Source organism: Oryzias latipes, chromosome 4 (genome assembly GCF_053564925.1).
Source record: "Oryzias latipes strain Hd-rR chromosome 4, Olatipes_Hd-rR_3.1".
Classification (NCBI taxonomy): domain Eukaryota; kingdom Metazoa; phylum Chordata; class Actinopteri; order Beloniformes; family Adrianichthyidae; genus Oryzias; species Oryzias latipes.
The window spans coordinates 17,752,119-17,776,580 of record NC_136240.1 but is presented as its reverse complement, the minus strand read 5'-3'; the positions used below and the strand labels follow the sequence as shown (position 1 = coordinate 17,776,580).

At 38.0% G+C, this 24,462-nt stretch overlaps 1 protein-coding gene across 18 annotated transcripts; it reads left to right on the top strand.

The window, feature by feature from the left end:
• Positions 1-338: 338 nt before the first annotated feature.
• swt1 (SWT1 RNA endoribonuclease homolog) lies at positions 339-24,141 on the top strand. Of its 18 annotated transcripts, none has more exons than XM_078945940.1 (18): positions 4,612-4,981; positions 6,628-6,709; positions 6,840-6,904; positions 7,035-7,944; positions 8,020-8,103; positions 8,227-8,356; positions 9,254-9,355; positions 9,720-9,911; positions 11,468-11,561; positions 11,964-12,205; positions 12,437-12,594; positions 13,059-13,197; positions 14,766-14,905; positions 15,024-15,175; positions 15,361-15,507; positions 18,043-18,109; positions 18,189-18,256; positions 23,721-24,141. In XM_078945940.1, the coding sequence occupies exons 1-18, from the start codon at positions 4,965-4,967 to the stop codon at positions 23,824-23,826; spliced, it is 2,895 nt and encodes a 964-aa protein (XP_078802066.1). In that variant the 5' UTR covers positions 4,612-4,964; the 3' UTR covers positions 23,827-24,141. The 18 variants fall into 18 exon arrangements, with proteins under 18 accessions (XP_078802063.1, XP_023810081.1, XP_078802065.1 ...); XM_078945938.1 differs by having other exon boundaries at positions 8,215-8,356; XM_078945941.1 differs by having other exon boundaries at positions 4,829-4,981; positions 7,038-7,944.
• The last annotated feature ends 321 nt before the right edge of the window (positions 24,142-24,462 follow it).

Here is a 24,462-nt window from a genome sequence, read left to right as displayed (position 1 = left end):
TCGCTTTTCACTCAGAAGAAGAGAGCAAGTATTTATACGCTTGTCAGAATCAATCAAAGAAAACATGAATATTTCAAGCACCAGTAGCTCCAACTGGTGCTTGGTTCGGGGATATTTTAGAATGTCCGTCATTATTGCTTCGCGGCTGTGTAGACGCTACTTGGCGTCTATCTTCTTCGCTGGTATGTGTGCTCAGCAAGGCAGTTTTGTGTTTGAGCGCCCCCAAGTTGTGTTTTACTGTAACTTCAGAAGCTCCAGACACGTGAGCAAAAGCGCCGTTCTCATTGGTCGAGTAGATTTCGACGCGACGCGTCGAAAAAAAAAACGAACCCGAGGCGTTTTTTTTTTTTTTTTGACGCTTTAACGCCTGGCGTTTTTTCGTGTCGGTGTGCACACTCTCGTTGGTGCCCTTTGATTAGTCACGAGGCGTTAAACGTCGGCGAAAATCGCCGGCGAAATTCGTCCCGGTGTGAACAGGCCTTAAGTCACTTAATTATTTTGCAAGAAATACAAGGAATCGGAAAAACTTCCCCTGCACTGTTTAGTATCGAGATATTTATATCTAAGAAACATTGGTTGAGTCTTTGACTAAAGATATTCTGGATCGATTTTTAGGTAAGTGAATCGGATCAATTCAGATAATTTAAAATTAACCAACCATCTGATATTTGGTTATTAAAACTTGTGCATTTTGTGGTACAAAAGTCAAATTTGGCATGGATGTACCTTAGGATCCCCTCTTTCAAATAAGTAAGTTTACCAAAAGTGATTCCAAGATTTGAAAATATACAAACATGTATAATAGTATTGTATACTATTATACATGTATGTATAAATTACTGCATTTTGTACATTCACAGCATATGTTGTTTAGACTGGGGCAAATAGATATCAAGTATTTTTGGAGCACTTGAGTCTTTACAAATGGCTGCCATTTTTACTTTTGCTTTTCTGAAAGAGGGGGTCCTAATGTACATCATTGCTAAATTTGGTCCTTGTAGCAAAAAATGCACAATTTGTCTAAAATAGCAACCTAACTGGCTCCACTAATATAAATGGAATCATTCTTAAAATTCATTGTTACACCCCTACTTTTGAGACATAATTATTTTTTGTCAAATTTTTCTTAGTACACTCATTTTAACACATTGCTTTAAAACAAAACCAACAAGACCCTGAAACATTAACAAATGATCAGTGACAAAAGAAAAGTTTCAGAGCATGGAGGCGAGCCTGAATATTTGGTTCTGCTCAGCCTCCCACTCAAGCTCAGGCTCTTTCAATGACCCATCACTGAGTGGGATAGATCCCAATAGTTTGTCCATTACTGTGGATTCTGCCATAGTGGATCCATCTCTTGACCGCTGCCCAATGCACACAGCACCAGCCCCTCATTGTCCCTAGTGTTGGGCCGACAGCAAAGAAATAACCAAAAAAAAATTCAAGCTAAATTTTAATTTTGAAGCTTCTTCTTTTGACACCCAAATTTAACTAAATTTCCATTGTTATCTTATTCTGAATTTTACATTGTAGCTATCTTTACATTTGAAAGAAATCCAAATGAGACAGACTTTAACATGAGCAGAGGAGCCGCCATGAATAACATTACAGTCTAATAGGCCACATGGTTCCAGACATATTAACACTTTACCTGTAGTGAAAACAAACTACCCTTTTATAGTCTGGGAATTTTCTCAAAAAGTAACTATTCAGCCAATAAAAGAGTATTCTTAATGAGAGAGAGACCTGAAGAGCTTGTTGAAGTTGGTGTCTGTCACAGAGCCAGTCAGTGTTAATCACCACCTCTTGACAGCAAGATCAAGTGGTGCTTTCTAGGTTTAGAGCCAAGTTGAGATGTTTAGGACGCTGAAGTGAAAGCACTATTTGTTTACATGAAAATCTAACCCAGTGGTGGAGTCATCTCTGCTGGCAATAAAACCTAGAAAAAGTCACCTTAGTTTTGATTTAAAGGAAATGGAGACGTATAAATATTTAGCAAGTACTGGCAGAACTGTTATTTGCAGGGGTAGTGGAAACCAGACTTTTCATTTTATGCTGTATGGAAAAGCACGCATACTGTAGATTAGTGCGACAGTTTTGGCTTGTTAACCTTCAACAAAAAAATGTCAAAGTCTGTAACTTAAGATCTCAGTTAATCGTATCATAATTCTTCTGTCGTATCGGGATGATTTATCTGGATTTCTCTTGCCAGAAGTCCCAAACCAAAATATATTCATATAGTAAGAAAGCAGCAAACCCCAAGAAATTATCAACATGAGCCAGGATATGAATTACACATGCCTGAAAATAAATTATTAGCTTAAAAAAACAGTTTAGTTCTGGTGATTGGCTAACCGATCAATATTAAATCATTATCCAGGTGAATCTGAAGAACATTTTTACAACTCACCTGTTAATAACGAGCTGATAAATACACAAATATAGAAAAATAAAATGTTTCCTAATTCTATCAACTTAAAGTTATGACATGAACTTACCATATTTCAAGCCGTGAGACTAAAGAAAAATTATCATTATTAAATGGTGTACATTGCTTTATTAATATATATTAAAGAGACATTCAAAAAAGGAAAAAAAGGCTTATTATGTATGTTTTCAAAGAATACTGGGGAGCACACCAGCAGTGTTGTGCACAAGTATTCAAACTTTTTAGTTTGTTATTTGCAGGGGTAATTACTACATGTCTGGTTACAAAGCTGTAATAAAAGCGGCAAAAAGATGTTAATCATACTGATCTTAAATGCAATGCATGCTTTTGAGACACCGTCAGCATGTGTTTGCATGTATTAATCTCAAAGTATGAAAGCAAGTTTTTTATTATCAGTGTCACACTCTTGTCAGTTTTCCATTACAAGGAAACTCTCTTTTATACTATTGAAATAAAACCCTGAATAAATTGTTACCGGAATGAAGAACTTTCCTATGTAAACATGATTTGTACATGTTCATGCTTGCACACTTAGACTGTTTTCAATAGGAGTATTCCTCATGTATTCAACATGTTACATACCAAATCTAATCGGTGTCATCTGTTAGTTGTTTCAGTCATGATCCTTAAATGACAGCGTTCAGGACTACAACTATTAAAATGCTAAGAGGATTTTTTTCTACATCTGGTATTACTCACAACTTATCTGTTTTTAACTGGGGACCCTTTTAAGAAAAGCTATTCTGTTGTTGTTGTTTTTTTGTACACCATAGAAATCTATTGTGAAAAGATGCTCATCTAAATATCGATCTCTATCATGATGGTATCATTCTACTCCACAAATAACAAATTCTGGTTTATATTTTCGTCCCCTCTTTTTCATTCCTAAATACTTTCATTTTACTGTCATAATTCTTTTATTGAATAGGGTAAATAAAAACACATGTGTCAGAGCATCCCTTTTCACAGTTCATCCAGGCATTCTCAACACCATCGTTGTTTCACATCTGGAGCTGAGCTCTTTGCAGATACCCAGCAAAGCTCTGGACAGGCTTCAGCGCTGCATGAGCAGAGCCAGCTGTCAGGGATCTCACCCCCACCATGCTCTGGCAGCACATCACCCTCACCCTCATCCATCTTTGTTGGCTCCTGCTCAAGTGGAATATCTCGTTTGAATGCCCCTTTGCCTTATCTACATTTTTTTTAAATTTATTTTCCGTTTTGTACCTGTCAGACCTCTCACACTCACACTACGTCTGTGGCCCCCCCAGATGGGGGCCTGCTCATCACTTCCCACTGAAGTCTGCAGACCATGTGGGACACAGCCTTTGTGGTGGCTGAGTTCTTTGCAGTACTTGCTCACCTTGGTTGGTGCTTTTCCCCCTTTTTACTTCCTCAATAAATACATCTATATATATAAAATGATAAATGTAAAATAGTATTTAAAAAATGTTTTGGGCACCTCTGTCTGTATGTGTACAAATTACGTGTTTTGATTTTAGTCCCTATAATTAGGAAAGAGATGCAAAAGTAATTTAACGTTCAGAAAAAAAAAAACTATATCTCAGCAACTGATAAGTTTGAGAAATTAATGTTTATCAGATGGTAAAGTTACGTCCAATCCCTAAAAAGTACAATCATTCTGTCAGAAGACCAAAGAAGGACAAGGTTGTAACAGTGTCACCATCTGGTACAAGACCTTCATTGCAGTACATGTTACATGAGATTCAGTCTCAATAATTTCAGTTTGAGCAGTTCTGTGTACTGAAAAAAGATCCTGACATATATGGAACAAATTTATTTGACGTACAGATTTTCCTTAAATACATCACATATATTATAATCATAATGTGGGCTACGTAAAAAATTTCAATTTTATTTATATGGCGCCTTAATTGACACTCAAGGTCGCTCACAGACCATAAGATAAATAAAAGCATAAAAACACAACAATAACACAAACAAGTCAAAGGTTAAAACAGCTGTTCAAGTGTCATGTACTGAATGCGCGATGAAAAAGGTAAGTTTTGAGATGTTTGGAGAACCGAGAAAGTGAGTCCATATTTTGTAGATCAGAGAGGAAAGGAGCGACTCCCAGAGTTGCGGGGAAGAGCTGTTGAATAATCTGCCCCCCATGGAAATGAGACGAGATCAGGGAGCAGCCAGTCGAAGGGAGGAAGAGGATATGAGGGAGCAAGTGGGAGTCGCAACAGTCCGGAGCTCTGATAGATACAGAGGGGTGAGGTTGTGGAGGGCTTTGAAGATTTAAATGAGGATTTTGTAAGTGATCTGGTGAGGTACTGGTAACCAAGGAAACTGCTGTATGACAGGTGTAATATGGTGAATGGAGGGGCTTTGGGTTATTATTCCAGCAGCTGAGTTTTGAGCCAGTAGAAGCTTACGGACGGTTTTCTGAGGAAGTCCAGAAAGAAGGGAGTAGTCGATACGGGAGGTGATGAGACTGTGGACTAGGACAGCTGTGGAGTGAGGAGTGAAAGATGGACGGAGACGACTAATGTTGCAAAGATGGACGTAAGCGGCTACGTGGCAAATGAATGTAACATACAGACTCAAATTTAAAGCAAATAGGGGGAAAATGATATTGTGTTATAGAACAGTCAAACATTTCATATTAACATTGTTTTGATTTCAAAGTAGAAGAGTTAAAATTTTAGAAGGACATAATAATGTTTTTATTTGTATTAAAGGTCATTTTAGGAGACCATCTCGGTCTCATTCTCATTGATTTTACTATTATTACATAATCTTGCTATTGTTTGTAAGGAACTTACAAAACAAGAATAAGTTTTTCCCTGAACGTCCTCACATTGCATTACTACAAATCTCTTTGTGGTAATAATAATGTAGAAAAGCCTTCCTGAATTTATGTTAGAGTTGTCTCAAAGTATGCAGACACTGAAATGGTTTAGTTTACTAGGGAGGCCCTGCAGGTGTTGCTGGGAGAAGATACCAGCTGCTTGTTTTTTGCAAAGTTGAGATAGGACTCACTGACCTTGAGGTGATTTTGGCCCTTTGTCTTTTTCTAAAAAAAAACAAGATTTTTTTCCCTTCTTTCTGTGCTTGACCCAAAACTCTTTTGTGAATTCCCAGGAACTTGGGATTGAAAGAAAAAAATTGAACTAATAAAAAACATTCCTTTTAAATGGGTAGAGATGAGAAATGCAAATAGAATTACATCAAAAACTAATCGTGCAGTGCAGATATAGCTTTAAAGCCCAATAGGAAACGCAAAATAAAAATAGATATTTTTAATTTGTTTATTTTAAATACTCAGCTTAAATAAGGAAAATTTAACTAAAAATTTGTTTTTTAAGGAGTTACCAGACTCAAGTTTAAAAAAAAATTTTAGTGAAATTTTTCGAATTTCTTCTGAAAGACAGCCCTATTTCTTTCTTCTTTCTTCTAGAACATTGATCTGCAACCTACTAAAGGAGTTATTTGGACCAGTTTCTTACTAACTAAAAAATCATGAGCTAAAAATTCCCACATCATGTTTAGAAAATACACTCTGTTTATGTTTTTGTGGCCATTAAGCAATTTATTCATAACGTGTAGCTTTTAAATATTTGCAATAATATAATTATCAGAAGGTTATATTTTTCTACAAATAACTATAACTTATTTCACTTTTGCCAGCAGCACATCCTAGTTCCTTTCAGAATTAAACAAGCAATTAAACAGATTAAAACAAATTAAATAAAAAAAAGAAACCGTTTATGCCTCCAGGGGGCGGTAATGCGCTTAGCTACTGCTCGGCTTACCGGAAGTTCCTAAAAAGAAAGACGCACCGGATGTTTTGATTAGCAACCTAAGCACTTGTTTACTTTTGCTTTTATACACTGATAGAGGCCGACTTCTGTGGCAGTAGAGTCAAAATGTAGGTTTTATGTTTCTCTGAGAGTTTCGTTTGAGGGATTATTCCTTAAATTTTATGTCGCATTTACTGTGTTGTTAGACGTTCTGTCACTCTGTCAAATGAACACCGAGAGAGAAGGATGTCTCCAGACTTGTGTATTGTCATCACCAGTATTCTTCCAATCCTTTTCTCAAAGAGGAGGAAAAATGCTGCTTAACTTTGCTTGACAGTGGTGTTTTAAACGAGTTATACACACTTTTTGGCAAGATAATTCATGTCCGGTTGTCTAAACTTAAACTAGGAAGAAAATGAACAGTAATTCCAAAAAGAGGAGGCGGCGGATGGTCATGGTTTCCTCGTCCTCGAGTGAGGAAGATAAAAGGGTGAGAAAGTTATGTTGGTTTTAGATGAAATTGTAGTCCTAGTTTAGAGATTAAGCTGAACAAATGAATGACTTTATGCAATTAACTGTTACAATATTTGGTTTTTGCACTTATTTCTGCTATATTTAAGGTATCAAAGAGAAAAGAAGATAGCAAAAGTCCTAAAAAGCAAAAGGATTTCAAGAGTCACAAGAGGTAAAAACTGTTTTGGTGTCACAATGCGTGGATCATTTGTCAACACATCATTCACGTTTTGTTAAATGCTTTAAATGATCTGTGACGTTTTTGTATGTGTGTTTGTTTGTTTGTTTGTTTTTAAACACAGTAGCACCAAAGTACAGACAATGTGTGTCAAAGAGGACTTGGAAACCAGTCATCAGGTCAAAAAACCTGTCTACAGACTTTCAAAGACACATGGAGAAGAGCAGAACGACATCAAGAAGGATAAACAACATACAAACACTAAAAATGCTGCTGGGCCTTCTCATGGGGAAGTTTACTCCAGTAAAGCAGAAGCAAATTCTTCAGGAAAACACAAAACTGTTGGGGAAAATAAAACTGTTCAAGCCGAATCATCAAAAACATTGAATGCTAAAGACAACCACAAAAGAAAAGCCTCCAAATCCAAAGATGAAGATAAACAAGAAACAAACGAGAAGACATCAAAAGTTTTAGCAGATAAATGTTTCTCTGTGAGAGGTCCTTCCATAGCAAAGAAACGGCGAATGAGTCCAACTGTAGGCTCAACTGAACAAGGGAATCAAAGACATCATGTAGAGAAGAAAGCTAAATCATCAAGAACTGAAGCAGACAGCAGCATAACTAAAGACCAAGATCCATCCTCTACTGGCTGTGAGGATTCTGCACATCCAAAGACAAAGCTGCCTGAAAACACAAGTAAAATCCATCAAGAAAAGGAATTAACTACCGATACAAGCTTATCTACAGCGCCACTAAAAATCTCTCCCACTTTCACTCAAAACTCCTTCAAAACAGTCAATCTCACTACCACAGAGAGTAGTTCAGGGGTGTGGAGCAATCTCCCTGAATCCCCTGTGAGTGATGCATCAGTCTCACCTCAGATATCAGAGTCACTGTCGGATAAGAGACTCAGGCTTTCTCAAAAGTTTGTGCCTTTTAAATTTAAGATACCCAAACAAGTTCGGCCTCATTTCCAACAGAGCAAAGATCATAGTAAAGGCGCTGTGTTGAAGACTGAACCTTCAGACTCTAAGGTAATTTTAACAAAAGTGAAGCAGGTTGATACCTTGCCAGAGCACAGCTCTTTGGATGACACTCCTAATTCTCAGATTGAGGAACAAGAAAATGGATCAGCTTCTGCTGATAAACTCCCAGCTGCAAATGAGGACAACACTGAGCATATGTATGATCAGGTAGAAAACTCATTGATCTAAATATGTTTGTCATCTCTTACAGTTTTCAGTGGTGTCTCACATGTTACGTGCCTATTAAAATTTGGCTGTAAATTGAACTTGATTTTAAAGTGTGTTCTGCAGTCCCAAGTTGTTGAAGAGCTTCACCTCGCCCGCTCTGACAAGAGGTTAGAGTTAAACGTCACAGAGAGCTACGGGGAACTGACCTGCATGGACATAGATGTGCCAGAAGAGGCATCATCAACCATCCTCAGTGAGTTTCAATGTCTTCCTTTTTCTTAAAAAACTGTGTTGTCATGAAAAGTCAAACACTGAAATCCAGTCCACAAGACATCATTATCATAATTAGTTTTATTTTTTTGTTTTAACTTGATGTTAGATAGTTAGATTCAGCTTTAAAGTAGATTTATCTAACAGTTTTATTTTTGGAAAGAAAACATTATTGGGTTATTTTTGAAATTAGTCTTTAAATTAAAAAAAATCTCACAATGCTTTGAAGTCCACTTCAATTTTTTTTTGATCTATGCCATTTTTAGCTAGAATAAAAGAAACTGACATTTTTTAGGACATATTTTCCGCAGAGCGACAGTAGTTCATTAGAAAATTCCCCTCTGAGTTATGGATGGGACTGTTGCGCCAGAGCAACCCCACCCCCCGTCCCCTCTCCATTGTGGAACGGAGCAGGTAGTTTGTGGCCCACCCAGAGTATTTTCCTCGTCACAAATAAGCTCTTCTTCAAATGGCATTCTTTCATCTGCTCCTGATTCACAATAATTTGAAGGAAAAAAAATACCCAGAAGCACAATTCTGAGCTTAATTTTCTTTATTTATGTCCTCCATCATCAGAAAAATGCCACACGAACATGTTATAAATACCAAAAATACAATTTTTTTTATCACAGTGGGTCTTTAAGAGAGTACGGAAAATCAAAACAAAAATCACAGGAAAGTCAAATAAAAATGTTTCATTTTTTGTTTCATAGAAGAAAGAGTCGTGGTTCCTAAAATTACTGTCATAAAATCATCTTAACTACATCTTTCAGGTACCACGTATTACTGAACCTTTAATGATCTGTGTAGCTAATTAATATGTTGTATTTTGTTTAATAAGTAAACATTAATTTGGTTAACTTTTCATTCATTATTGCAGGTCCGCAGCCTCTTCAGCAAGTCCTCGTCCTTGTTTTGGACACCAACATCCTCCTCAGTCATTTAGAGTATGTTAAAAAGATCACATCCCATGGCCTTGGAGGTAATACACAATTTCTATTTGCATGCATGTACAATTCTATAAAAAGATTTTCTTCTGGTTTGTACATTTAAGAGATGGCTTTTATTTTTGTCTGTAGCTTAACTGGGTGACTAGGAAACTCGATAAATGCAGCTTTTTCCTAATCGGGATCTGTCACTTTTGATAAAGTTTTTGATTTATAAGAAAACAGGTGGAGTAAGTAACATTTGAAATCACATCCAGATTGTTTGAGTGGCAGGAAGTCAACATCAGTCTTCATAAACCTTTAAAATAACTGCCTTCTCAGTGCATTTGGAAGTTCCTGCAGAGAAGTATCACCTTCATTTGCTCTGTGTTTTTTTGTGTGCTCTTGCTGTTCTATTAGCTTTGGGCTTTCCCATTGTCCTGATCCCCTGGGTGGTACTGCAGGAGCTGGATTACTTGAAGAAGGGAAGGGGCCTGTCGGGCTCCGTGGCTCACCTTGCAACCCCTGCCATCTCTTACATATACACCAGTCTGAAGAGACGAGACCCTCGCCTGTGGGGGCAGTCTATGCAGCAGGCTGCTCAGAGCTGCAGTAAGTGGGGAAAAATGTGCAGTAAAAAGCTTTATAAAGTGGGATTTTAAGAATAGAACAGAATTGAATGTCTTTATAGTCACTATCCACCTGCACAATGAGATTAAAAGCCATCACCATATCAGTGCAAAAAAACAACTCATACAGAATATAAACACGCAGCACGTTGAATACAGTAATTAAGTTTAAAAAATGTTTATTGCAGATAATACAAGTTAATAAAGAGCTTAAATAAAGATATTATAGTTTTTAAAAAATCAAATAAAAAATTTTTTATTATTGGATTAGATTGGCTGGGGTTTTCTTCACTAAAACCATGTGAAGCATGCAAGACAGTAAAGTGTGTTGTTTATTACCTAAAATTGTTTTTTGTTCTATCTGCCTTTTGTTCAAGTGAAATCAATAAATTAGATCAAATATTATGAAAGACAAGGTTTAAAAACATTGTTAAGGTTTGAGTTTTGTTGGCACTCTAGCACACTGCTTTGAAAGTCTATAACTGTGTTATTAACCACGATTTTCATGTGCTGTTTGCTTCTAAACTATTCGTCGTTGAGATTTTTTCATTTGAGGTTACTAAATGTAAAGCCGTGCGAACAGACACATATATTTATACTAATAGAGACTTGGAAATGATCTCAGAGTCTAGTTTTTTTTATTTACTTCTTATTTTGGTTGCAAAGGTTTAACTTGTTTCCTTCAGGTCATGTGTCAGATTTGGACGCCTTTGTCATGCTTTTTGTGTGAGCAGCTGCTGATCTTAATCGAGTGAGTTTGGGTGGAGCGCAGAACACAGTTTAAAGTCCCACTCCAGTTATTTTTTTATCTATTGTAAAGGTGTTGCCTGTGGTCTTTTAACTATAATTGTGCTGTTTTTAGCCAATATCAAAAACCTGTGCCGTTTTAAGGACATAGTTTCTGCAGAACGGCAGGAGTTTCTTTAGAAATTCGCCCAGAGGAAAATGTAGACGTGCGTAGATGTAGTCGTCCACAAGCAGATGCATCAGAATGGAGCGGAGCTGGGAGCTTGTGGCTTGCTGTAGTAGCTTCTATGTCACGCCTACAAGGTTTTTCCAACTTCAGTTTATCGACTGCTCCTGATTCACCACAAATTGATTAAAGAAATATCCAGAAATGCAGTTTTAATCTTTATTTCCTTTATACATGTCCTCGTCGTGAAAAAAAGCAACAAGAACAGAACATGTTAAAAACATGACTTTCATTGGAGTGGGTCTTTAAGGTGTTGTTTTAGACGTTGTGTTTGGTCTTTGTGTGCACAGCAGGTGGCACTAGCGCACAGGCGTTCTCCAGGAATTCCTCATCGTCCCAGCACACACGTGTGAAGCAAGGGCAGGTTTTTTTCCATGCAGTCTCTGTATGAGCCTGTAAAAAATATTCCACCTTTTTTTTCCCTCCACATTAATAGTACTGTTGAGGGAAAAAAAGAGAAATGTTGTAAAGTGCTTACATTCTAAAGTAAAATCCTCGTTATTACTTGTTCCTTTTTTTTCATTTTTCCTCCCCTCTCTCATCATTTCCTCTTTTTCTACCATCAGATGGTCTGAATGCGGAGAATAATGATGACAGGGTGCTGCAATGCTGCTTGCAATACCAGAATATCTACCCAGAGTGTGCTCTGATCCTTTGCACGTGAGTTCCCCCTCCCCCCTTACATTGCTGCTGCTGCTGCTGCAGAGCGTGTGTCCTCTGCTAATAATGCACAAGCATGTGACTCTACCAGATAGTTCCAGCTGGAACCAAAGAAAAAAAGAGAGCCAGACACATCCAGCAAAGAATAGAATTGCTGAGGAAGAGATTCAAACCTGAGTTCAGGGTTTTATTGCTCACATTTGTTCCAGCTGCTCTGTCTTACTTTCTTTGTCCTTTTGACCTACATCTGATGTTGTCGCTATTTTCCAATGCTGCTATTGAATACATCCCTAAAACTGAAGGAATGTATTAAACCAAATGCTGCGCAGTGATTGGAAAAAGCTGTTTTATTTTAGCTTGTATTAGCAGTTCTAATTTCAACCATGTTTTGTTTCTCTGTAGCAATGACAAAAATCTATCCAGTAAAGCCTTACTGAGTGGGATACGCGCTCTCTCCAAGAGTGATTTAGAGGCAGAAGTGGAAACGTCCAGACATGGCCTCACTGCTCTACAAAGAGCTCAGGCTCCTGTGATGCCCCACAAATGTGAACAGGCCCCATTGCCAATGTCAAGGAGGAGTTGCACACAGGCCCCGCCTCAGCATCAACAGAAAACCGGTTTTCCTCAAGGCTTCCTTGAGGAAGGTGAGTCAAGACGCACTGCTCTCTTTAAGGAAAAACAGGAAGTGACTTGTTATGTTCCGTCATGGAGCTGTTGTCAAAAGCACAAATCATCTATGCAACACAGCATGTCCACCCACTCCTTCCGATTTTCCTGATTTCCCTTTCTTGGTAAACAGTTCTTATCAAGCATAAAGCACGGATGCTATTCTAGAAACTCTGATCATTTAGTTCTGTACACGTGTGTGTTTATAGATGGCACTCGGAAAGAAAGTGGTGCAGGCGCCGAAGATGACAATGCAAAACAGAGGCTTAGCGAGTGTCTGTCTGACCTAGAGAAATGTCTGCGGGACGTTCTCTCCGCTGTGGTAGAAAAGGAGATGAAGGCCATTTATGACAACATCTGGCTTCAGGTACATTTTTAAAAATGTGAACTCACCTTTGAGTCCCACTCCAATCATCTTTTGATCTATTGTAAAATTGATCCCAGTGGTCTTTTAATTATGATTATGCAGTTTTTTTGTAGAAGTTTGTTAGAAATGAATCCCCAAGTTGAAGGTGGAATTGTGGCATGGGGTAAGCCTGCCTCTATTTCCCATAATTCCTTTGTTTGCACTTCTCTTGTGCTATCTTACATTCCCTCACACTAGCAATAGTGTTGCAAAAACGACAGCAAACAATATCCGAGCAATGCAGTCGTACGCTTTTTTAACCAGAAGCCAGCTCAGACAAGGAAAATTAAGACGTTAATGGATCTATTTGTCTGCAAACAAATAATATATTGTTTTAAATGGCCATTTTCATAGTAATAATAGGTGGCAAACATTTGAATTAAAATTTGTTGCCTCATTTGTATTTTTTTCTTTTCTTTTATTAGATAGTTTGCAGAAAGCCCCCATGGACACTTCAAGATGTTTTGCAGTGTTTAAAAAAGCACTGGATTGCCGTCTTTGGACATGTCGTGCCAAGAAGACATGGTGAGACGGTTATAGAGCTCATCAAATTCTTCACTCCGGGTACGTGAGCATCACAGGGAATCAAGTAAAAAGCAGCGTTTGTCATACAGGAACTGAAATCCTTTTTTTTTTTTTTTGGTGATGCAGCTTGTTTGGTTGATGTTGTGGTCCAAACTGACTTCCTAAACAGACTTCCCTTCACTGTGCTCATTTCATGTTTAATTTGGTTTTGCTGCATGTTATAAAATTTTTTCAAGAGGAAACACTGGAAGGATCTGATTTGTCTCTGAATGTAAGAATTCATAGCTTAAAAGCAGAAAAAAAAGCCTCAAATGCCGTTTATATATTACATTTAATGAGAGCATGCAAAACCAAGCAAAGACTGTAAATATGTTAAACACTAATGCAAATATTGCTCATTCCCTAATCACAAAAAAAAATCTATTGTTAATAGTGAGGTGTTGTTTAGTATTCATCAGCAAACAGCAACTTTAGGATTCTGAGTCATCCCTCAGATTAAGTCCTCTGGGAGGTGACGTAGTCTGCCCTGCACTGTGCTGAATCCCCACAAAACTACACACAGAATCAGGTCATCGGCTAAAGTGGGGAATTTCAATGTGTGTCAGAAAGACGCTGAGTCGCCCACTGGAGCCGGGCTTTTCTTAGCGACGCGGCTGCATTTATTGAACGCTTGTAATGCTTTGTAAAGCGTTCAGGCTCTAGCAATGACAAAAATCTATCAAATGAAGCCTTTTAGTGCACCCAAGAACGTTAATGGTTTCGCCGTCTCTGCTTCATGTGCCTGCGAGGATTTCTTGGTAACACACACGGCAGCTGTAAGGCAGGACTAGAAGCAGAGCGAGGAGGAGGAAGAGGAGCTTTAGGGGAAGGGAGGAGGAGGAAAGGACAAGGGGGATAAATTGTGTGGGAGACTTAAGAACAAATCTAGTCATGGAAAAGTACTGAAGGCTGTGAGTTTGTCTGTGAGAACAGTCCTTTGTAGCTCTCTCTAAATGGATAACATGTAAAAAGTTAATGTGTTATAGTGGGAAAACAGCAGGCGCAGCTGTTAATTCCTCACACTCTACAGAAGCTGTAAAAAACACTTCAGACCTTCCAATTGTATTGAAAGAGGAGGTTGTAAACGTGAATGACTGCACGAGTCAAAACCCAGAATGCCAAACATTCCTGGCTGACTTGTTTGTCATTTCCTACCTAGGTTTGTCTGCAGTGTTTATATTCACAGTATCTCCTCACAAACAGTCATGTTTCTTTCACGTCTCTGTTTTTCTCTTTAGAGTAAGGCATTAGGGTTTATTGTCCGTTTAGAACATAAGCTGAAAGAAATGGAGGGAAAATTAGTGTCTAGATGTAGCCAATATTAAAAGCTGTCACTAGGTTGCGATGAAGCAAGTGTATATCTTGGTATCTTGAATAAAAAAACAAGAAGAAAATCTTCATGGCCTTGGTCTCTATTCATAAAGACGCCTAGGGGAAATTTGAATTCACTGAAGAGAACATAATGCAGCTGCTCGGATCACTTTAAATGCTGCCGGTGGTTGCTAGGGTTCATTTCTTTGCAGCATTATCTGAGAACCTCCTCTTACTGATTCTTTGTCTTCTCTCAGGTAAAACTCCAGATTGTCAAAAAACCTCTGATGCACTGCAGCAAGCGAAAGAGTTTGTGAAAGCATTTAGGAAAAGGTCGCGTCATGTTTCCCAGGCCATCTCTGAGATGGAGAGGATCTCCAACAAGCTGCAGCCTCAGGTCAGCTCCATTTCTTTGCCTGCATGTTCAAAAACAGTTTGGTGTTTTTTTAAATGTTCATCGTAGATCAATTGTAACTGGCAGACAAATCTGTAGTGTTTCTTCATTTGTATGATAGCCGCCTTTACGTGTGCTGGAAGACAGTGTGGCTGGAGATGTTGTCATGAATGAAGATGAGGTGGAGGACAAACAGTCCACATCTGCTCAAGTCTCCCACCAGGAAGTGTGGGGCATTTTTGAGAACATCTGGCTCCATGTTTATCAAACCAGGTTAGTATGAAAGAATTCTGAGATTAAATATGCATGGAAATATTATGTTAACATCACGGTTGTGACAGGCTAGGAACAGAGCAAATGTTTCCATAAAAACAACTCCTGGCAGGACATAAAAACAACACTTTTTTTTTTTTCCATTCCACTGACCCCGAGGATCATTTTCTTCTGTCACATTTCAGCTTGGAGGTGTTCAAAGCACTGAGCTTTGACCCTAGCACCATGCAGATTGTTCCTTTGGAGAGAGGCCTGACATTTCCACAGGAAGCTTTGACCTGTTTGCACAAACTGGCCTCTGTGGTCCTGCAGCTGCTCCAAGCCTTCAGCAGGTACAACAACTCACACGTTCTGCTGTCATTTCATCCCACTCTAATCACTGTTATTTCTGATCATTTATGATCTTGTATTTGAGCAATGATAACCCGATGACAGCCAAAAACATTTCTGCTTGTGTGATAAACTAGCCTTTTGTTTTCACTGCTTATTTGATTTATGGCTAGAAGAGGCCCTTTTGAACAGTTCTCAACCTTTTTTATGTTGTTTTGTTACACTTGCATTGCTTTCTAAACTGGTTTTCAAGTCGTGCTGGTCATGCTGTAATCGTCTTGACCTTGAAGCTTCGCCTTATCACCTTTCCCATGACCCAACATTAGCACTGCTAAAGTTCTCTTTAGCTTGTGGGAGGAAAGGCTATCTGTTATTACTTCTAGGAAGACCAACTCTCTTATCTGCTCCAAATGAAACATTTGTAACACACCTGGATCTGCTCAGAACAGAGGCATCGACAGGAGTTCATTTTTAACATAATTAATTGCTGGCTGGTTTAAATGTTTGACTGCACTTTTACTAATGCTTTCAGTTCATTTGTTTAGAAAAACACTTTGCAGTCATATTCCTCGCTAGAGTTTTTGTTCTTCCTTTATTACCTGGTGACCTTCATAACTGCTCTTCACAGGAGATATTCTCACTCCTCTCAGTGGGAAAGCAGGTGTAAACAGTACCAATGTTGATGATGACATTTCATTAAATGAAATGGCTTTCACTAACCTTTTTTTGTTGTTATTTTTGTAGTTTTATTTTATATATTCAGTTTTGAAATAGCATGGGCATAACCATTTAGCGTAATTTACAAAACCCAGTGACCAGGAGTACTTTTTTGCACACATCTGCATGCATATATTTATATATATATGGTGTTTTTTTTAAAATACAGTATTAAAAAAGTAGTTGTCATGAAAAAATTGAGAATTACTTCCCACTGAAACCTGCTTCGAGTGGTCTTTGGAGGATCTTCAACATTTAGTACTTCATTTGCATCATTCTCTGCAATGAAAGGTGGGGGCTTCGTTAGTCATTCCCCAACTGGCATTCAATTTAAGATTTGGGCCCTTTGAGGCCGTGGTAAAAATGTTCTGCCATTTAAAGGACTTTGCTGTGGTTCTTCTGTTTCATACATGTGTCACCTCAGTTTCCTATTTGACAAATCTGCAAAAATCTAAACTAAAAACGACTTGCACGTGTGTGAAAATGTATTCAAAACAAGGAAATTATAATAAACCAATATGAATGATTAGTATGGTGATAACCTCCCTTCCTTCATTGGTTTAAAGCTCATCTTGCTTCCATGTATACACTGTATAGTTGGCGATTTATTGCCGCTGCTTTTTTTGTATTTTGCTGTTTTAAACTTGATGCTGTGACTATATTGCCTCAAGCAGAAGCTATCTTTAATCAAATAGAAAATCGCTGGTTTTACAGCTACAACCTTAAACCCAGACTATTTATGGCCGCTTGTCTCTGTTATGATGGGAGGCCATATAATAAATGACCTTTAAATACACATAGGGAGCAAATCTGATTACTCATCTCCTGAATATGTTTGCCTATCAGTTGCCTCCAAACTGTTAACAAAACTAATCAGTAGCTGATTTGGTTAAGTAATAAGCTGATATCAATGATGTATCAAAAGGGAAATAGAAAGCATAATTTATTCTCAGTTCACAAAATCTACTTCATAAATAATCTGTTATAATCTAAGAGGGTTTTGATTGCTTTATAGTACGTGACTCATTTGTTTGTAGGCTTCTCATGATTGCATTCAACCGGCATGTTTTAAGACACAAACAAATTCTAATACGATTACATGTTTGACTGCGTCATCTTTCAGTTCACACGCAACTTCTTAACAAAAGCTTTGAGTCCTGAAGATCGGGATAATCATGAAGGGGGGCCTGTGAAACTTTGCATGGTTTATTTTTACACTTGTCAAATTCCATCCTAATGTGTGCATTTTTTTACACAATCATGTCAAAAAAACAAAAGGTAAGCATGCTTGTAATTAAAAAAGACACTATAATGAAGTCTGTGACAAACTGTCATTTGATTGATTTAAAAATAGAAAATAAATCTTCCGAGATTTTATTCTGTTTCCTTTTGGAGCTTCACTTTGGTGACCTACATTCATAAAGTTCAGATATGACTGTTTTAGAACACTGTACGGTTTGATTTGGGTTTTTTAATCTATTCTTTAGTCCTTTATTATTGTTAAATGCATTTATCACATCTTTGTTAAACATTTACCTTCAGAGTCACATCAAGTGTTTCTTTGAAGGCAGGTTTGGATCTGCATGTTCTTATTGAGCATGTTGGAATGCAACTCACTTAAATAAAGTGTAAACTTAAATTGTGCCTAAATCTGAGCTAAATCAGATTAGTATTTTTTTAATAAGCTTTATTATTTATAATATGCTTATTTTGTTTATTCGTTTTTTAGTTCTATTAAGTTAATTTGGAAAAGGAAATTCTTTTTCGTGGTTATACTTTACTACAAAACATATTTATGTTTAGTGTGTTTTGTCTCTTAGCATTTTGTCCTCGGCTCCTGGTTTGGAGGAAGTCCAGACTCTGCTCAGCGTCATCTATTCCAATCAGGTAAGTAGGATGCAGATCTGCTGCAACTTTAGGTTTATCCTTGTTTTGTTTTTTAGATCATTTCTATTTCTCATTTCAGATTATTTGTGAAGATTCCAGGTTAACAGCCACAGTCATTCTTGACTGTTTCTCACAACCAGACTACAGGTAGGGCACACATCAATAGAAGATCATTTCCTAATTGCAGCATATCTGGGCATGATTTTTGCACTGTCATCAAATCTTTCCTTCCAGCAACACTTTCAGACAGACAGATTCCCAAACAACTTCACAAGCATTTGCGAGCCATTATCGTTTTTTTGTCATTTTTATGTTAGTACCATTACAGCGATACATTCAAACAAATGATTTAATCACAAACCGTCTCATAGAGAGAAAATCTATTGGTTTTCCTGACAAGACTTGATGGTTATTCCGCGCCAAGAAGCTTTCTTTTACGAGGGGCAGAGTAAATAAGAGCGAAACGTTTAGAAACCTGTTTAATGGCGCCATGGAGGCTAAACAGACCTGCCACACGTGCTCCAGTAGAACCTCATCCAGTGAATGAAAGCTGCTGATACTGGCAAGGGTCATGTGAGAGTTATTTGTTTTCTCAGTTACCTCTTATCATTGCTGTTGTGATATGATTGCTTGTTTGAACAGGCTGTTTATTTCCCATTGCCATTATTAGGCTGTAAACCGTGGCTTCAGAAAGGAGGCAGGATTTCTGAACAGAAAACCCAAATTCTCTTCAAAGTGATTGTTTTATGTGACGCAGGCTTTTACTTTGAAATGTTACCATATGTCTTGCAGTATCAATCTTTAATATTGAAGGTGTTTCTTATTAATGATCTGTAAAAAGTATTTCTTTCTTATAAAGGTAATAGTGTTAAAGAAATGTTATTTGTTGTTGTTCTGAAAACAAAAAAAACACAGATTAGTATGGGGTTAAATGTGCTGAGGGGGTAAGATGACCGTTTCCTCCAACAGAGAGGTTATGCAGTCGGTTTGTGTCTGCAAAAAGGATTACTGGGACAGTTAAAGATGGATTTGCATGGATTTTACCAGAGGTAGGGCATAGACTGGTTCACTTATGATTAATCTCTGTTGTCTATCCATATCTAAATCCAGGTTTTGTTTTTCCTAAATGCATATCAGATTAAAAAGGGGGAAAAAAAGCAATGGGCGGCCCTAATCTTGGTGTGATCGAGGAAATGTGACAAACAGTGCCAATCCCATTCTAAAACAATGAGACAAATCAGATTGCACAAATGCTTTGGTTGTGCCTAGTGGTTAGTCAGAAGAGAGAGCAGAAGAAGAAAACTTTGTTGCATAAATGCTCAAATAATCCTAATCTATGTTCTTTAGTTCATCCTAGCTCTTGTAACGGTCCTGTCTCTTTCATTTTGATCCAAGGGAACACATGTTTCAGACTAGCGAAGAGTTGCAGAAAAAAAACAGTATTTCTGCAGATTGTCTGATGAAAAAAGGCTATTTCATTTCAGCTCCACAGCCTGTTTAAGGCAGCACAGAACTACGCTCACATGCGAGCGAAATCACCTGTCAGTCGGTGCACTCTGCTGCAGCAATGGAGCTATGTTGGTGCCTGCAGGCTCAACCCAGCTGCTGCCATGGAAACAAGCTCCACACATAAGTGTTAAACAGATTATTTCTTTCCTGGCCATCCCGCTTCGTCTCATCGTGCTGCTGTCTGACTGTCTGAATATGTTTCTTAATATTTCATAACCCCAGCATATAAAATATGGAAATCTCTGACAGTTCTTTAGTTGGGATGTGGGAAGAGCAATGTGGTTTCTGTTTAGTAGCATCATCCCATGAAGAAAAACCGGTTGTAGTTTTGTTTTGGTCGGTCTCCGGTCACACTGTTCAAGCTCTTATTACAGCAGGTCACCGCTGTCAGCTAACCATGTAGCGCCTGTAAATTTTTGATCATTAACATGCTCTGGGAACTGACTCGGGGCCCTTACTTAGTGAACAGATTACGTATGCGGGGTTAAATATTTCAGCTGCGTGTTTGCATGAAGTCCAGGGTTATATAAGACTCCATAAGTGCGCTCTGCAGTCATGTGTTTAATGTGTTTCAAGTTTGTTGATAAGAAGTGACGAGTCAGATTAAACTTTCTGTTCCCTCAGACTTATCATTCTTTGATAAGAGGGCCCAGTCAGCTGTATTAGTGCTCATCTAAAAATAATTTAGTGCCTCATGTTTGTCTCTTTTGGCTTGCAGTTTATTTTGTTTAGACAGAGGAAGGTTTATGATGTGTGCAGAGGTATTGTACACATCATTCTCTGTCTGTGAAGGTTTGTGTGCTTACAATTTTTTCTGTCTGAGAAAAAGATATGAACAAAAAAGTGATTTGGATTAGATTTTCGTTTCTCGGCTCACTCCAGAAAAGGCTTAAATGTGATTACTTTTCATTCTGGGGGATGTCCTTCAGGTCTCCTTTCTGTATAAATAGATTTTACTATGTTTGTGTTTGTGTGAGTATATGAAAATACAGTCAGGACCATAAATATTTGGACAGAGACACATTCTTTCTCATTTAGTTTCTGTACATTATCACAGTGAATTTTAAATAAAACAGCTCAGATGCCATTAAAGTGCAGACTTTTATTCCATGGGTTGAACAAAAATATTGCATAAAAATGTGAAAAACTAAAGCATTTTTTAAACACAATCCCTTTTCCACATATTTATGGTCCTGACTGTAAGTCTTGTATTGACTGCTTTGGAATGATTTTCTCTGTTGATGTTAAATCAGCTTTGCTGCCTGTGAGTCGGACGGGATGACTCACTTTCAGGGCATTGACCCCCTCCCCATCACCTCGGATGTATTTGACGTTTCCGGAGTGTCGCCACTCATATTTAACCTGAACATTATTTCCTGCACTCACTTTTACACATACAGTACATTAGTACAAAGGTTGCTTGTGTATATATACTATTTAAAGTCCCACTCCAATTGTCCAATCATCAACATTCCCAGTTGTTTTTTTAAGTCTAATTATGCTGCTTTTAGCCAACCCATGTCGTTTTCTAGAATATTGTTTCTGCTGAGCAGCAGTAGGCAACCCCCTTTCACCTTATTGTTGCTGAGAGCTCTCTGTTTACATGTTCTCCCGCTAGCTTACAGGCCCTGCAAGTGGCTGCATGAGAATTGAGCGGAGCAGGGAGGTTGTGGCCTGCCTATTGTAGCTCCTATATATCACAGCTGCAAGCTTTTTCTAACGTCTGCTTCTGATTTACAACAATTTGAATAAATAAATATTCAGAAATAAAATGTTTTAGCTTATTCTATATTCTGAATTTTCATGTGAGTGGATCTTTAAAGAAATATACGGAGGATTTATACAAAGTTGCAGCACTTCAAAACAAGTCTTCAGGTCTTTGACATGCTACCAAACTCAAACATGTGGATCTATTGGTGATCTTGCATACGCAGTAGACTATGAAGCCGTGCTGCCAGCCAGTTAGCAATCACAGGAAGTCATTATTCTGTCCACGCTGATGAGTCACACCCTTGAAGGTTAATGTTTTCCCTGCATATTTTCTGTAATGGACAAAAACCTTTTTTTTAGCAGATCTGGTCTCTGGGTAATGTTTAAGAAAAAACGAATTTGAGAAAATGAATTAAAAGATTAATCACTCCTTGTATAGATAGTGTATTCTTCTTCCACTCAATCCCTTTCTGATATTTCTTGTTTCTTTTTTCTTCTTCTTTTTTATGTTTCTTTTTTTTTTTCCTTTAAAATTTAATTTTATATCTTATCGTATCATAATGGCACGTTTGATGTTAGGTAATTGAGATTTCTTTGGTCAATTAACAGCCAAACACCTGATTTTTCTGTGTAACAAACTCCGGCAGCTCTACCTTTCAAAATAAAAAATCCAAAATATAATTCCCAGTTGTTATAAATGCAGCTTTAAGACTTTTTTTAAATTCTGCTTCTCTGCCTGTAAGGCACATTAGATTGAGACACCAGTGCAGTTTCGTCAGACCGCCAACACCCTGCCAGCTGCCTGAACCCAGCAAGAGCTGCTTGGTTACACAACCTGACATTTTCACTTGTGAGGGAAAACACAGGGATGCGTGGCCTTGTGGCGAGGGGAACTGGCTGGGTGAAAATAAACAAGGAACATTCTTAATCCAGCAGATTCTTGTCCGTCCTTCTCCTTTCGGCTGTTACACAATGTTCCAGTGGAAACAAAGAGGAGGAAACAAACAAGCAACAAGCTCCCTCAGTGTGTCTGCTGCTAAGCAGCTGTTGCCACGACTGGAGCTGAAGTGGGCTTTTTTTCCTTTGTTATTTCGAGAATTCATAATTGCCAGGATGCTTTAGCCAGAGTATCCAAAAAAAAGTTGTTCAGAGGAGAAAATGTGGATAAGTAGCAGCAATAAAAACCAGGGTTTCTGACAGCTTCACTGGAACAAAGCATCTTTATATTGCCATGGACATTTTGCACTGATTTAATCTAAATCAGCCAGTTAGTTTGTTACATTTTGGAGTTCAGGATGTTACATTTACACATGCTCTTCTTTTTTAAAATGCTGAGATTAATTAACAATTCACTGAAAAAGATTACATTTAGACTTTTGGGAAGAGTTGAAGTGTAAAAATGCATTCAGCTTTTAATCATATCCAGATTTGAGAAGCTTCTGAAATTCCAGATGTTGGGCACTTTTTTGATGGAAACGCAAGTTATTACACATACATCTGCAAAACAGTTTTATAGGAACTGGAGAGTTATCCCTCCATTATTTCTTTATATTGCTAAAAAGCGTGCAAAAGCTCAGGCGTTAATTCCAAGTTCTGCGTTTGCAGATGGGAGCCTTTGCCATAAACCCCTCCATATGTGATAAATGAGATCCCAGTAGGAGGGAAACAGACCAGCCTTAGTTGTCAAAAGCAGAGGATGGAATCGGGGTGGTAGCGAGGGAAAAAAAGACAATCATGTCCTTGTACGGCGGGATAGGCATTCATGAAACTCCATGTAAACATTAGTGGGGAAACATCGCTCTAGAAATGTAGATAAAGTAGTTCTGATTGGAAAGATGGCAAGAAATGTGTGAAGTGAAGCTGAGTGGCATCAGAACGACAGGAAGTTCCTTCTCTTTATGGATGGGACTCAGGACAGGATCACAGATCAGATTCACAGAACAGAGCCATAACGCTTGAAGAAGTGGAATTTTCTGCTGTGACTCAGCCAGACATTTGGCTCCAGAATGAGTGCAACCAGTGACTGCAAAGGATTGCTGGAAAAAGTGTTGAAATGATTATACTAATTTATTCTGTCTCATCTAAACCCCTGAAAGATGATGGAAGAGCTAAAACACAGAAACCTCTCTTACCAAAGTGAATCATCGGAATCCTAAAAGAGATTCATTCTCTTATAAAAAAAATCTTGTTTTTTAAACTTTCTATGTTTACTGAATGGAGATTATGTAGCTTCTCCACTCCCGACTTTCTGTCAAAAGGTGATCCAAATCTGGATTATCTCAATTGTCTCAAACTCATGCCACTCCTGTCTTACTGTAAAACATCCCTTGTTCTGTTCCAGTTTGTCTTCCTCTGATGCCTTGGCTACCAAACGTCTTTCTTCTGCTTCCAGGGAGAAGCTTCGAGTCGGAGGGGGCCAGTTGATGGAGCTGAAAAAGGCCTTGGACTGTTGTGTTCGTGCTTCAAACCAGCACCTCGCCTTCACCACGCAGCCTTAATAAAAGCAATTTGCACATCGGCCTAACTGAAAAGTCTTATTCTGGTTTTTGGACCTAAAGGTGTAAAAAATGAAGGTATGTCTTGTCTGGAGTGGACTTGGATATATGGTTAGGGACATTCTTGTCCTCGAGCGCATTGATTGGTTTAAATGTTTCGTTGTTGCCAGTGCTGGTAAACTTTTTGGTCTTTTGTTTTCCAGTAGGCAACTTTTACTATTTTTGTTTATCTGTATAGACAAAGGGCTTTGACACGTATCAACATGGCTGTACTCATGTTTTATTCCCATTAAATGTACAGTGTGAATATTTTGCAAACAGGCTCCTGTTTTTTAAATTTATTCTCGATTAATGTTGTTTTTAAGTCATCTGTAGTTTAAATGAATTTATTTAATGTAAAAACACCCCTCCCCCGCAAAAAAACTAATTCAAGTTCAATTTTTATTCATATTACCAAAAAACGTAAGTGTTTTCTTTAAGCTTCACCCTAATACAAGGCTGTAATTTAAGATCCTTTCCATGTATAAATGTTCACCTGTGTCACAGCCAAACACGGCCACATGAGGCCTCGTGCGTGTCTGATGAATAAGGAGATTAGATGCAGGTGACGGCAGCAGGCAAATTGGGATTATGCCCGTG